The sequence below is a fragment of the Aedes aegypti genome, chromosome 3 (assembly GCF_002204515.2).
Source record: "Aedes aegypti strain LVP_AGWG chromosome 3, AaegL5.0 Primary Assembly, whole genome shotgun sequence".
NCBI lineage: Eukaryota > Metazoa > Arthropoda > Insecta > Diptera > Culicidae > Aedes > Aedes aegypti.
The window spans coordinates 290,793,913-290,809,760 of NC_035109.1; the positions used below are offsets into that span (position 1 = coordinate 290,793,913).

At 39.0% G+C, this 15,848-nt stretch overlaps 1 protein-coding gene across 1 annotated transcript in view; it reads right to left on the reverse strand.

Annotated features, from left to right (window-relative positions):
• Positions 1-15,848, reverse strand: part of LOC5575279 — a 42,310-nt gene that overhangs the window by 14,420 nt on the left and 12,042 nt on the right. The window contains exons 2-4 of the mRNA XM_021848931.1: positions 14,846-14,937; positions 14,670-14,784; positions 12,721-14,597 (exon numbers count right to left, since the gene is read on the reverse strand). Of these exons, the coding sequence (XP_021704623.1) occupies positions 12,721-14,597; positions 14,670-14,784; positions 14,846-14,937 (2,084 nt within the window). The remainder of the gene's footprint in view (positions 1-12,720; positions 14,598-14,669; positions 14,785-14,845; positions 14,938-15,848) is intronic.

Below are 15,848 nucleotides of genomic sequence, written 5' to 3' on the forward strand. Positions count from 1 at the left end.
TTGGAACGTACTCTAAGGCCTGCCACGGTTTTACGGGACGGGGGCAGCCTGCGCCATTAACCCACTCGCCGTTTCGGGCCAGTGTCACCCGACCCTACTAAGGGAGTAGAATGTCGCCGCTGTCAGCCTCAAAGCATATTATCCAGTACATATACCGTTACTTGTCCTTTGTCGTGCGCTGCCAGTATACATAATTGGGGCCGTACTGGCGTTGGTCCCAATGTGCTCGAAGCACTCCTACTCGTAATTCCATGCCTTGTCCGTTTGTATCGCGACCAGTATGCCATAATCAGGATCTCACTGGTATCAATCCTGATGTGCCGGTTGGCACTCCTGTTGGTTTGGGCTAGGGTACTTTAAGCGGCACCGGTCGCTGTGACAGAGTTGCATTCGGATTTTTGTGGTTTTTATGAAGGTTCATCAGAGCCCACTGCGAACTTCACCACATCCTGGGCAACTCCCCAACTCGCAGAGGTCCTGGGGGGGGGGGGGGGTGGTCCGTTAAGCCCCTGGACTGTCGTCCCTGCTGCCCCAACAAAAAAAAAAACGCATAATGCGAAGCCATAAGGGTGAAAAATTTAAACTAATTTACAACATCCTTATAATCCCACCCTTATTTAGCCTCAGGTTTGAGACTGAAGAAGGGAAGCCGATTGTCTCGGAGAAACACAAGGTCACCTGCACCATTGCTCCGGGTAGCACAGGAAGGGCACAATACTGTAGAGGGCGCCCTGGTACTCCACAGGCTCCGTTTGCGGTTAGGTTTTTTTTTAGACCCCCCTAACCATTCATTCTTAGGCACGGTAAGCTTAAAGCGGCATGAATTAGGGGTCACCTGTGAGATGGACTTATACCACCGGAACAGGCAGTCCGTAGTGTTAATTCTTAGCCAATTGAAACAACCGCTACCGACACTACACGGCTATCTAGGCTGTTCGGGAAAAGGAAGTTAACATTGATGATTAACTCCTGACGTGCCCAAACAGCCCAAACGTGTATCGTGTGGCAGGTACGATGATACTTTATGCCCAGGGAAATCAAGGAAATTTCCATCATGAAAAGATCCTGGACCGACCGGGAATCGAACCCAGACACCTTCAGCATGGCTTTGCTTTATAGCCGCGAACTCTAACCACTCGGCTAAGGAAGGCCCCTGTCTTCCGTCGTCTGTCACCTGTAGTAAACGAGTTCGTGGGAAGTTATCAAGCCGGCTTCGTCGACGGCCGATCGACAATGGACCAGATCTATACTGTAGGCGAGAAGAGCTTTCTCCGGAAGCTCACGAGACTGATAAGAGCAACGATGGAAGGTGTGCAAAATTGTGTGAAGGTTTCGGGCGAACACTCCAGTTCGTTTGGATCCCGCCGGGGACTATGACAAGGTGATGGACTTTCGTGTCTGTTCAATATTGCGCTTGAAGGTGTTATGCGGAGAGCCGGGCTTAACAGCCGGGGTACGATTTTTACGAGATCCAGTCAATTGATTTGCTTCGCGGATGATATGAACATTGTCAGCCGAACATTTGAAAAGGTGACAGATCTATACACCCGCCTGAAACGCGAGGCAGCACAAGTTGGACTGGTGGTGAATGCGCCCAAGACAAAGTACATGATAGTAGGTGTAGCCGAGCGCAACAGGGCTCGCCTAGGAAGCAGTGTTTCGATAGACGGATATATGTTCGAGGTGGTTGACGAGTTCGTCTACCTTAGATCCTTGCTGACGGTTGACAATAACGTTAGCCGTGAAATAAGGAGGCGCATCATCAGTGGAAGTCGGGCCTACTGCGGCCTACACAAGAAGTGACGGTCAAACAAGATTCATCCCACGCACCAAATACACCATGTACAAAACGCTCATAAGGCCGGTAATCCTCTACGGGCATGAAACGTGGACGATGCTCGAGGAGGATCTTTGGCGGTGTGCAGGAAAACGGTGTGTGGCGGCGAAGGATGAACCACGAGCTCGCCCAATTCTACGGCGAACCCAGTATTCAGAAGGTGGCTAAAGCTGGAAGGATACGATGGGCAGGGCAGCAACCCTACAAAGGTGGTGTTCGCTTCGGATACGATTGGTACAAGAAGGCGTGGAGCGCAGCGAGCTAGGTGGGCGGATCATGTGCGTATCGATTTGACGAGCGTGGGGCAGAACCTAGGATGGAGAGATGGGGCCACGATCCGTGTATTTTGGTGTGAAATTGTTGATTCAGTGTTATCTGTTTAGACGTTAACTTCATAAATGAAATGAAATGATGGTGGAAAATACCACAAGACGATATTTCAAAAGTTAAAGAATAAAATGCAATGTTAAAGAATAAAAAAACTCATTTTCCTGTCATCACTACTGCAAGCATTTGCAAACAGAGGAAGTTTTTCATCTTTTACGTCTTACGAGCGAGTGCAGACAGCAAGTGTTTGTCCGGTATAAGGCAATCAGCATTTTCTACATAAGAACATTCAAAAATTGCGTCCTTGAATTCAAAGAACGAAAGTTTTTCAATGGATGCATGGTATAGAAAAATGCGTGACATAGGTTGGCCAAAACTTTGGAAAATGAGGGACGTTTTTTTTTAATCCTCCGTAATCATAAGTATGATGTGCATCTTTAGCTTTGCGGACGATTCTGCCTTTCGGTACCTTCCGCCTTCGGTGCTTTCCGCCTTTCAGTTTTTTCTGCCTTCCGGTGTTTTCCGCCTTTCGGTACTTGCTACCTTTCAGGTTTTCTACCTTTCGGTTCATTCCACCGTCTGTTAATTCTGCAATTCGATCTTTTCTGCCTTATGGAATTCTGTTTTCTGACATTCTACAATGTGGTGATTCCACCTTGTAGTTTTCGCCCTTTCGGGGTAAGATCGAAAAAACCCAAGCTAGATTACTTAAGAGTACAGCGACCATATATGTCCCTGCCACATCTCGTTCCCAATCAAACATTTTCCGTATTGGATATATATTCTACTATCATTCTAGGCCTAAAACATGATCTAAATACTTTTTTAGTCAAACAAATAGATTTGACGCTGTACTATCAATTTGAAAATTGCGCTGTCCCGCGAAACGACCAGACGGCCCACATTACTTTAAAGCGAATATTCCTCGATGTCGTATAGCGGTTTCAAGGTGTCTACTCATTTACAGAAATGAAATTCCCTGAGATTTCCAGGTTTTTCAGGTTTTAAAAAATAATTCCAGGTTAAAAAAAATTCCCTAAATATATGAATAGTTAATTTTACATAATTAAAAACTTTTTTTTCAAATGATATCTTTGAAAATTAATTAAAATTTCAAAGTATTAATAAAAACAATAATCTATTTTGTTCTTAACGTGAGAACAATGGGAAACAAATAAAAAAAATGGTGGTTTTTATTTAATTGCCACGAAAATCAAATATGTTTATCAAATGATCTGAAAGTACCTTTAATTATCAAAGTGATTTATGAATAAACTAGTCTTTTCGAGCTTGAGAAAAAATATCCTTTCCATTGAAATGGGATTCAAATGACGTACCCACAATGTTTTTCTAGAGTGCGTTTTTTATTTTTATTTATTTATTTATTTATTTATTTATTTATTTATTTTTTTTTTTTGAGGAAATCCTAGTAGGATTTTCTGCATCGAAGCCAAATCTTTAATTTCCAAGAGCACAAAATTAGAGAACCTGACATTCATTCGCACTGAAAATTTGATCGATCGATTTTTCACCACCAGCGAGTTTAATTTTCAGCACAAACGGCTGTCTGATTCTCTACGTTTTTGCTCTTGAAAATCCGTGGTTTGGCTTCAATGCAGCTTCACCAGAAAGACCTCCTAATTTATGATGAAATTATTCCTAAAATAAAAAAAAAATGAATCTCCAAATGATGTCCTACAAGACTTTTGAAAGAAAATGCTTGTACAAATTTGGACCGACTCCCTGAAGCTTGAATAATCCAAAGATATTGGGCCATTTTATTTGAAAAAATATTGTAGAAATGTTTGAACCGCAGCAACAATATTTTGATGATATGCTGGAGAAATTCCAAGAGAAATTTCTGTAGGAACCTAATGAGGAATGCTAGAATGGGAATTGGAAATTCCATTCTTGGAAAAGTTTATAATAGATATCATCGAATAATGCCTGAAGGATTTTTGGAGCAACTCCTGAGAGTAACCGTGCATGAATATTTGAAAAAATTCCTTATGAAAATGCCTGGAATATATGAAGCATTTCGTGGAAAAATGTCGAAACGATTTTTTTCCAAAAGCTCTGGAATAAACTTTTGTGGAAGCGTTGGAGTGCTCAAGGATATTTGGACCAAATTCTGAGGAAATTCCTCTAACCATCCATTGCAAAATCGCTGGTAGCATCCCTGAAGAAATTTCTGAAAATAATCAAGAAGAAATCACTGGAGAAATTACCAAAATTCCTGAAGCATTCCTCGAGATCTGGAAAAAATATCATTAAGAACTTGTGGAACAGTCGCCTAATATGTTTTGTAGGTTTCTCTGGAACCTCTAGCATTCTGTACCAGGATTCATTGCAAGCCGATTAAAAAAGTGACTTTAGAATAATTTTTATTAAAGTAGATAATTTACAGGGTGTCTACTACCTGGAAGAACCTGGAAAACCTGGAATTATCAGGGAATTTTATTCACAATCAGGGAAATTGTCGTGATGCAGTAATTCATGATAGAATATGTTCACGACAAAGGATTTTTGCGTCATCACACAGAGCTACCATTATTTGCCAAAAATTTAGTCAGTGAAATTTTATCAGCTTATTAAAACATGATTGATGTTTTTAATGTCTATATTTGTTCAGTAAAGGATTAACATATCTAGGGCTGGTAGCAGGTTTCTCTTTAGATACGATTTTTATGCATATTTTTTTTTATAAAAGGTGTCTGAAGTCTCTATTTTAACCAAAATAGTCTCTTAAGACTCTTTTTACCCTTATCTTGCTTGCAGATAATTGGGATGCAAAATTTCTTCTCATATATCTCGAGAACAGCTTCAGGAATTATCCTTGTGGTTTCTTCAGAGATTTTATCAGGAGTTCTTCAAGAAATTCCTCTACCAATTCGTTCATAGGATGCTTACAGGAATTCCTCCAGAATTCGCTACTGGAAATCTTTGAGCATTTCAACGTTACTACCTCTAGTAATTTTCTTAGGGAGTACTTTGAACAAATACTATCCTAGGACTTCCTCCAGATATTTTTTCACTAACTTTTCAACCGAATTCTACAGTCGTTAATCTTGAAGATATCTAAAGTTTTCCACAGAATTTGTTCCATGAAAACTCGACAAGAATTTCAACGCCATTTCATCTGCGGTTTTTCCAAAGAATATCTCTAAAAGTTCCTCGAGGGGTTATTCAAGTGAATCTATTAAGAACATTTCAAATAATTCCTTAAATTCGATCTGTGTCTCTTTATTAAGTTTCTTTTGTTTTTTTTTTTTTCAAGGAATTTCTCCAGCATTTTATCCAAGGATTACTGGAGTCCCTTCAAACATTTTTTAACGAGTTTCTAAAAAAATCCCCATGGGATATTGAAAAGTTCATTTAAGGTTTCACACCAGTTAATACTACAGCAATTGTTTTTTATGAAATCTTTCGACTGTAGAAATAATTATGCCTACACATTGTTTTAGGCGTTTCGTCCTGTTTTCCAGGAGTTCCTTCACAATAGCCTGCGAGATATTATGATTTTTCTTTTTTTTTTAATTATCTTAGCGATAATCTTTAAAATTTTCTAAAAGTTCTTCAAGAGTGAGTTCCTGAAAATCCTATTTCATCAAGGGTGACCTAAGAAATTAAAAGCTATCCTAAAATTTGCTTTAGGAATACGTCACGAATTTTTCTCAACAATTTCTCAGCTTTCTGGAAAATTTAATTCAAATTTCCTTGGAGAAAACTCCTGGAAGAATGGTTGAGAAAAAAGTTCCTTGAGAAATCTCTTGGAGGAATTTCCGAAGAAATCTTGGGAGCAATCTCTGGAGTAATTCCTAAAGGTATCCTCAGAGTAATTTGTAGTTAAACTCTTTTGAAAATCTTAAGAACATTTTTGTTGGGGCCCAGATAGCCGTAGCGATAAACGCGCAGCTATTCAGCAAGACCGAGCTGAGGGTCGTAGGTTCGAATCCCACCGGTCGAGGATCTTTTCGGGTTGGAAATGTTCTCGACTTCCCAGGGCATAGAGTATCTTCGTACCTGCCACACGATATACACATGCAAAAATGGTCATTGGCATAGTAAGCTCTCAGGTAATAACTGTGGAAGTGCTCATAAGAACACTAAGCTGAGAAGCAGGCTCTATCCCAGTGGGGACGTAACGCCAGAAAGAAGAAGAAGAACATTTTTATAGAAAATCCTGAGAAATCCTTGTAGAAGTTTCTGGTTGAATATTACAATATGTTTTCATCGGGAGTCTTGGAAGGTGTTCTATAAAAACTGATTGGAGAATCACCGGATAACATCTCAGAGAGCTAATGGCTTTTTTGAAAAATATCTGAAATAATATAAGAAGGAATTTCTGATGAAAGCCCTGGGGTATTTTTTGTGATATTTTTTGAAAAAATCCTGGTTATATTTTAAGATATCCAAAACAAACTTTTTGAATGAATTCCTTGAATGTTTGTCCTTCGATGGCATATACCAGCTTTGCTGGTATATCGTTGTAATGTCACGAGAAAAGACAAAGTTTTAAAAACATTCTCAGAGAAATGTCTGGTCTGATCAAACTATTTTATCATGCTTCCTGTTAGGTTTCGTTTTGTTTTTTTTATTACTGTTTTGTTTCATGTCGGTCTCTTTTTTCTGGAAAGAGGTTTCTTCTTCTTTCTGGCGTTACGTCCCCACTGGGACAGAGCCTGCTTCTCAGCTTAGTGTTCTTATGAGCACTTCCACAGTTGTTAACTGAGCGCTTACTATGCCAATGACCATTTTTGCATGCGTATATCGTGTGGCAGGTACGAAGATACTCTGGGAAGTCGAGAAAATTTCCAACCCGAAAAGATCCTCGACCGGTGGGATTCGAACCCACGACCCTCAGCTTGGTCTTGCTGAATAGCTGCACGTTTACCGCTACGGCTATCTGGGCCGTTTCTAAATTTCCTATTTTCAAGAAACTCATTCACCGCCAGCCCTGCATGAGCACAATTTTCAAAATTATTGGAAAATATTTCATTTGAGAAAAAAGCCATTTACGAAAAGTAACCTGAAATTTAAACAACTTTAAACTCAAAATTTTGTAACAATCATGATTAATTTAGAAATTTGACGCATGCAAAAAAATAATTAACCTCAGTTAAATGTTAAAAGTCGAACGCGATTACCCAGGGGCTTGATTATCCGATGATGATTAAAAAATAATTCATTCAATTTAACATATTTTAAAGAATTTGGCTTTTTTGCAGGTCAGAACTGAATGAAATTTTTTGAATGAGGGGATTTTGTGTCGCAAAAACGACATATTCTCCGATTTATTACCTACTGTTTCGAAATAATTTCCCTGAGTGTAGCCAAAATTCCCTGAGAATTCCAGGTTGGATAAAATTCCCTAATAATTCCCGGTTTTCCCAGGTAGTAGACACCCTGGGTTTTCATATCGTGCTCCGCGGAGCACTTGATGCTCCGCGAAGGCTTGGCAGGTTCTCCGCGACAGCTTTGAAATGTTGTACTGATACCTCAAAATATCTCTACCGTTTGTTTTAAAATTCGCTCTTAATTATACCAAACAAAGCCATATCTAGAATTTAAATTTAAATAATGAAATATACGATCGCACTAAACATTTAATCGATTAGTACTTCGTTGGTTGCCTCCAATCGATCGAAATTTCATTTTGTCCTCTAGATTTGTGCTGTTTAAAATTTAGAGATGGTTTCAATTCATCTTCACTCTATTATGTTTTATGATATTAGGCAGTTTGCAATTATTTCCGCGAGAAAATATTGTCAGTGCAGACAAAAGCAAGAACGAACACAAACTTTGTTCTGCTAATACACGCGACTAAAACTTCGCTGGACTCTAGGGACCTTTTCATGTTGGTGGTCGAGCGACACAGGCTATTTCAATGCGTCGCTGGAGCACTAAACTGCAAAGCGCTCGCCAGTCCAGCGACGCGCCAGTTGAACGACGTTGCAGCGATTACTCGGATGCACAATATATGGTTAGAACCCCAGTATAATCCAAAAATGGTTTCCAAGCATCTAGCGGAATTTGGGGCAAGTGTGCCACCTTAAGCAAATTGTTTTCTTACTTTGCCTAAAGCTTATAAAATGCACCAATTTAGCCTCATGAGGTTAGTTTCACATCTTTTAATAACCACTGTGCCATTTAAAAAGAAAATAATTTTAAAAAATATTAGTTTTGGAGCTTCTCAAATATCATCCAAAATAACCTATTTTTCGACACTATGGGGCAAGTGTGCCACCCATATGGGGTAAGACGGCCACCGAATGAACATCGCATGTAATTCTACTTGTAATGAAATTTTCTTTATTTCCTATTAATATTACTTACAAAGCAGACGCTAATCGATAATTTAAAAAATAATTTTAAGTTTACCGTAATGAGGGGAGGCTCTATAACAAGGTTCAAAACATGCGTAACTCCCTATTACTCATTTTGAATTACTAAAATGGTTATTTTTGTCTCCATTCAATACAATGTATGTATTACCCTTATATTATGGTGAATTTGTATAATTTTAAACTAGATCAGCACTAAATAACGGTAAAATAATGATGTAGATATGAAAAATGGTACTTAATAATCCGAAAAACTTGTTATTATTGCATATTTCGAGAAAAAATCGCTTTGGGGGGCAAAAATGGCAGTTATTCCCCTATCATACTTCAAAAACTACTACTGGTGCGTCATTTTAGTTTATTATTATGATTTTGTTGATGGTTTTTACAGTTTTATATATTTCACTCCAATAATTTTTGTTTATCAAATAGGTGGCACACTTGCCCCAATAAGTATACATTTCAACCAAACTGGATTTCGTGTGTAAAACTTAATACTTTTTTCGTTCAAATGCCACAATAAGTTACACATTTGAATAGTTTCACGATGTACAGTACGTTTTAAAAATTTGTTAATAATTTATCTTTCACCATGCTATTTAGAAACAACGAAATCTTATAAAAATCTACTCAAATTTGGTTGTCTTTGCTCAAGTCGATGTAAATACGTGAAAAGTACAGCAATTTTCATCATATTTTTATCATTGTATTGTGAACTATAAGGGAACGTATTGTTAAGCTCAAAGAGAAAATATATATTGTAGTTTTTATAAAAAGCAGGGGTGGCACACCTGCCCCTATGGCACACTTGCCCCTATGGCACACTTGCCCCAAAGTCCGCTATGCACAAACTAATACACCACAAAGCATCCTTATGATAGGTCTGGAATTTTTATTTTGTTCCATGCAATGAAAGTGCGACCGAAAACTAAAATGTTTACGTCTAAAAACAACAAATGGCTATAACTTTTCCAAATCTCAATCGATTTCTATAATATTTGGAATGATGGTCTCTTATTTACGCAGAGTGAATTAAAGTGTTATTTGGTTACGGAACATGAGGCCATTGCTCGATAAATACTTGTTTTTAATTATGAATCGTGGTTTACGGCCAACCAGCCTAGTGGAAGTTTAACAACTACCGAAAAGCTAAACATTACATATAATTTGCAATTGGATTAGATGGACAATAGAAACAATAGAAACCTCAGCCAGCGCAGTTGCTGGCTAGTGTAGTGTGCTATTTCCATACCTAAAAAACAATGCGCTCTCGGGTTGAGCATTAGATATAAGGTACCGTGGGGTAAGTGGATACAGAAAAATCAATAGTCAACTTCATTGTTATGTACAGCTAACATTAATAATGTAATTCAAACTTTTTTCTGTGCATGACAAATGAGGGACTATTATACTTCAAATCGTCAATTATTTTGATTTTTATGATTGTTATCTATTGAGCATGAAGGACTTGAAAACTTGCGCCAAATGATCCACTTTCCCTACCATGGTGGGGTAAGTGGATCACATATAAAAAACTCTATTCTCAAAACAAATGTGATGTAATCATGTATAGTATGAATGATATTACTGTCATTCTTGTTATATGTGCTATGTTATATATTTTGATAGCTTTAAAATTTAAAAAAAATCTATATTTTATCAAAATATTATGAAATACACACTCATTCGAACAAAAACAAATACTGTAACTAGAATATTTAGGAGAAAATTTATCCATTTTATACACCAGAGTTATACAAAAGAATTGAGGATTATTCCTAATGATGTTTTCGAAAGAAACTCGTAGTTTAAAAATATTAATTACATTTTCTTTTGTTTAACATACTGAAATCTTTTTATTATATTTTTGTAAATATTTATATCATCTGTCTAGAACAATCGATATGGTCAAAAACGTACGATAATATGCATTTAGGTGGAAAATTTGTATATTATGCTCTTTTGCATTTCAGCTTAGAAAAACCAAGAAAAATTTTGTTTGAATTTTTCAATTTTCAATTTGTTGTACTAGAAAGACTGTACAACACTTTTAGGTGGATTAATTGAAATTGAAAAAGCTAGGAATGAAAAATGTAAAAGGAAAACAACACTTGATGACACTAAAGCTTATTCAAATCCGCGTAAGTAGTCTGCCAATATTTGATAACAATAGTTGATCCACTTACCCCATCCCATTAAAAAGTGCGGGTAATTGTACCATGATCAATATATCTGTATTTATTTACAAAAAATAATTTGTTTTTCATTGTGATTCAAACAATTAGAACTGAAATGTTCACCATGTGTTGAAAAAACTAATAGTATTCGATTTTAGGCAGAGATACAATGGATTTTTTATCGACAGAAAACAACTTAAAAATGAATTGATTTTTGCAGTCATCAAGTTTGCTTGTGTTAGTGCGCATGTAGTATCAGTTTTGCAGTAGTATCAGCGTGTACGTGAGAATATAACCTAAAATGAAGCAAAGGTGTGAAAACATTCGGAATATTAAAGTATTTATTCTTATTACGGACGAATTATCCACTTACCCCACTGCTACACTTCCCCCACGGTACCTTATATATAGAAATCGTTGTGTTTGGATGTGCATCTAATTCTTCCGAAAGAGGTGCACTTTGCGAAAAAGGACCACGTGATTATTGAGCTGAAATCGAATTCAGGTTAACTTCTGCATTCATGAGTCCTCTCATGGCGTAGGGGTAACGCGCCCTAACTAATGTTTAGCTTTTCGGTAGTTGTTAAACTTCCACTCGGCTGGTTGGCCGTAAACCACGATTCATAATTAAAAACAAGTACAAAAATACTTGCAAAACAAAATTCTCGATAATTTGTAGTGAATAAAACAAGAATTTTTTCAATTGCTTTTTCAAATCGACGTAAGTAACTTTCATACGGTTTTCAGAAAAGAAGAATCACAACCTGCCTCCGAAACTGTTTTAATCGCCTTTTTAACATTTTTATGAAAAAGATGTTGTTTTGAATTTAGATATCTCAACTATATCAAAATATACATCCGGCAAACTTTGAAATTTGATAGATGAAATATAGCGTATTATGGAACATCGTTAAGTTTTTGCAAAAGCTTGCAACTTTTCGAGTAAAGTTATGTTAAAAATTATGATAATTTTACAATAATTTGTCCAAAAATCAAAATATTTAGACAAAAACAAGATTTTTTTTCATTTATTACATGCATATTATCGAATTTCACTGATGCATGGTGTTTAAAATGAAACATTTTACAATTTTGACGTAAAAAGTGTTGAAAACGTAAAATTTAAGTGATTTTCACATTTTTTCACATAACTTTGTTATTTAAAGTCCTAGAACTTTGCTGTTTTCGACAACTTGTCGTATTTTTACATGTTCTAAAACTTTGCCGAAGACGCGAAAGTTCTAGGTAGACGCGTGATGATCGATGGGGATGAGTTGGAGGTGATGGACGAATTTGTCTACCTCGGATCATTGATAACGTCGGATAACAACTGCAGCAGAGAAATTCGGTCTGGTAAACTTCACTTCCGTACTAGGTGTACCATGTACAAGACGCTGATACGACCGGTAGTCCTCTACGGGCATGAGACGTGGACAATGCTCGAAGATGACCTGCAAGCGCTAGGAGTTTTTGAACGACGTGTGCTTAGGACGATCTTCGGCGGAGTATGTTTGAATGGCGTATGGAGGAGAAGAATGAACCACGGGCTTGCGCAACTCTACGGTGAACCCAGTATCCAGAAAGTCGCCAAAGCTGGAAGGGTACGATGGGCGGGACACGTTGTGAGAATGCCGGACAACAATCGCGCAAAAATGGTGTTCACCTCAAATCAGGCCGGTACAAAACGAAGGGGAGCGCAACGAGCTAGGTGGTTTGACCAAGTCGAGCAGGATCTTGGAAGTGTGGGGCGATCGAGAAACTGGTGGTTAGCAGCCATGGACCGAGTTAATTGGCGTAACATCGTGGCGCAGGTCATGTCTTGAAGGACGTAGAGCTAGCAAAAGTAAAAAGTAGAGTGAGTGTGTAGCTACGCATACAGATATTGGTGCTGGTTTTAGAGAGTCGTTAGAGGCCCGTTAACTTCACTCTCTGTGTGTCTGTCTAAACATTTTTCCTTCGTAAAAAGAAAAAAAGTTCACAGTCTTACACAACTTCCTATTCTATGCCTATTTACCTTGAGGCTACCATCACTCACCTGGAAGTCCCTCTCGTGCAAACACACCGCGATGTCCTCAGTTCTCTCCAAATTCGGAAGCAGCTCGTCCAGCACCCACTGTCGATCCTGTTCACTGTAGCTAACGAACACATCGTACATGTAACAACCGGCCACAGAAGCCAGACTCTGCTTCCTCAACAGCGATTCGTTTTTGTGCTTCAGCAAACTTAGCACCGTAGCGTTGCGCACAATGATGCAAAAGTACTTGATGTACTCCCACTTGGAGATGTAGATGATGAAGGCTACCAAGGCAAACCCGAAAAACATCAGCGTGAACTTGACGATGTTCGCCGTCGTGGTGTTGGCCGCCACGCCAAGGTTCAGATTGTCCAGCAGCGTTCGATCGAACGTGCACCGTTCCTGCTCGAACAGGTAGAACTCCGAATTATCCAAGTCGATGCATTTGTAGTTCTCTTCATCGAAATCGATGATCTGGATATTGAGGTCGTACAAAGGGTGATCGACGTAGTCGTCGGGGATGTCGGTATCGTCTTCCTCGACATCGGTGTCGTTATTACAGTCGACGCGGAAGAATCTGGATGTCATCCGAGAGTTTACCATTTTGCGGTAAACTCTCGTTGAAGATCGACCTCGGCTGTACTTGTCGAGACTTTCCTGGAACTTGGCTGTGCTGTTGTACATGGTGGATACATAACTGTGTATCACACGGAACAGCACATTGTAGTCACCTTCCGATTTGTGCATTTCCTCCGATGGTGAAATAGTTGAAGTCGTCGTAGAACTTTCTGGTTCAAAACTTTTAGGTTGCTTATCAAGGGCAGTTGTCAACCGCAATCGAGATTTGTCTGTGGTGCTCAACGTTGTCGAAGTACTCTCCGTATACTCCGTGACATCACCTTGGGAAAAGAGGTAGTCATCCAGGTAATCTACGTCCAAATCCTCGGTCGAAAGGTCCTGAATTTGACTCACTATGCTATTCAGGAGACACGAGATGGCTTGGGAATTCTTTGCAGCAAGTTCAATGAATTCACGCAACAAGCAATGACAGACAAAGCTGTTCTGTCCAATTGCTAGGAATTCAACCGTTGCCATATCGTACAGCATCTCCGTCGTCAAAACATTGATGTTATTGGCCGAGAGATCCAGAATGAACAGGTTTTCATTACTTACGAACACTCTCTGGTGCCAGTTACTGACATGATTATTGCTTAGATCCAGAATTTCCAAGCTTTCCATATTGGCGAAGGTCACATTGGTCAACTGATTGATGTTGTTGTACCCCAATAGTAGAACTTTCAAACTGATCATGCCATTCAACCAGTCCAGGTGCTTTACCGTGGAGTTCTCGCAGACCAGTATTTCTAGATTGGCGTTGAAACCTCGGGCTTCGCTAGCATCATGGTGGATTGCAGTTGTGATGCCTGGATTTCCGGATATGTCTAGCACCTTGAGGGAGCCGTTCATCATCGATCCTACGATGATAGGTATTCCGGTGTAGCAAAGACTCAACTGTATGACCGCCACGCTACGAAATGCTCTAGCGCTGTACGATAGCAGCTTGGTGTACGACACGTCCAGGAATGAGAGATTGGTCAATGGAGCGAACACATCTTCGCTTAAGTCTAATCCTTCGGTTAGGGAATTGTATGGATCTACCTGCTGCTCATATCCTATGAGCCCAGTCAACAGATCCTGGCTTATGTAGGACAGGTCCAGGTGGCGAAGGTTGGACAGCCCATTGAAATTGAGAGCGTTGAGGCTCGTCAGGCTGTTGTGTGCCAGGAACAGTTTTACCAGATTAGGTGTGTTGGCGAACGCATTGTTTGGAAGACTACTAAATCCGCAATGACGGAGATCCAGAACGCGTAAGTTATGCAGTACGGGTAAACTGAAAGCTGAAATAGATAGTTTTTCTCACATTAATAAGTCGTTTCGTTTGCATGATGTTGTTCAGGACTTTAACTTACGTATCAGCACATTTCCCATCAAGGACATAAAGCTGAGAGTGCCATTGACCAGGGTTAGTTCTGTCTTCGGTACGGAGGTTATGCCGCTGAACGCCAAGGACAAGTATATCAGCCTCTGCAAGTGAGATAAGCTCAAGTTTTAAAACATTAATCAGCTGCTACCATATCGAACAAACCTTTTGATTGTGATGACCTAGAAATGGTTTTATCTCGTTGATGATTCTCGCCGAGGAGTTGTGCGAAAGGTCCAGAAAGTTGCCTTCGATATCTGGAAAGAAGAAGGAAGCAGCGATCAATCGCGTTCATGTGTTACAATTATAGACAACATTGGAAGGCGAGCAGCTCGTGGAAGTAATTTTCGCAATTGATTCCGAATAACAGCTCATCCGGGGTATTGTTCGCTAATCGATCATTAACAGGTGCAGCCAGTACTTAAAGCCGAATAAAAAATGTTCGGATACCTTTTTTGTTTTCGGCGGGGTATCATAAATCATACTTTGAACCGTGTTCGTTCGATAAGGCATGAAACAGCATTGATAAAGTCCTGATAGGTGATGTAGTGATTTGTTTTCAAACCGTCATTGCCGTGTATTGTTTGAGCCGTATTTAATTACTCGAAATAAATGGTTGCGTGTAGTCTTAATTGAATTTTATGGGTGAAACCGGATTATGGTGTTTCCGCAGTACCTCAACGTTTTGCTTGATTACCAAACGGCTACAATCAAATCGGTAGTATTAAAGAAGTAGAATTTTGTAATTCTTTCTGGTATTGTGCTCGAACTGTGAAACAGTCTAATTTTCCAGCTTAGTGTTTTTAAAGCTTTCTAAGACCTTTCTCTGCTAGAGACAGCGCAATAGCTTCGTACCGAGAGCTGAAATGTGCAGGAATAAGGATGGTAGCATATTGACGGACGAACGTGACGTGATTAAAAGGTGGAATAAGCACTTCGATGAACACCTGAAGGGATCTAAGAACGCAGGCAATGAGGGTCAATACAACAGATAAAAAATGTATTCGTTAGTACTGCGGACGATGAAAACTTTAGGATTGACTTAAGGATTGATCCAGGGGTACTGTAAATGTATTTTTAGGATCAATTCAAGATTTAATCAAGGAATCTTGTGTCATTTTTTCCTTAGATATCCTCCAGATATTTCTTGGCACACTCGGTATTTTTT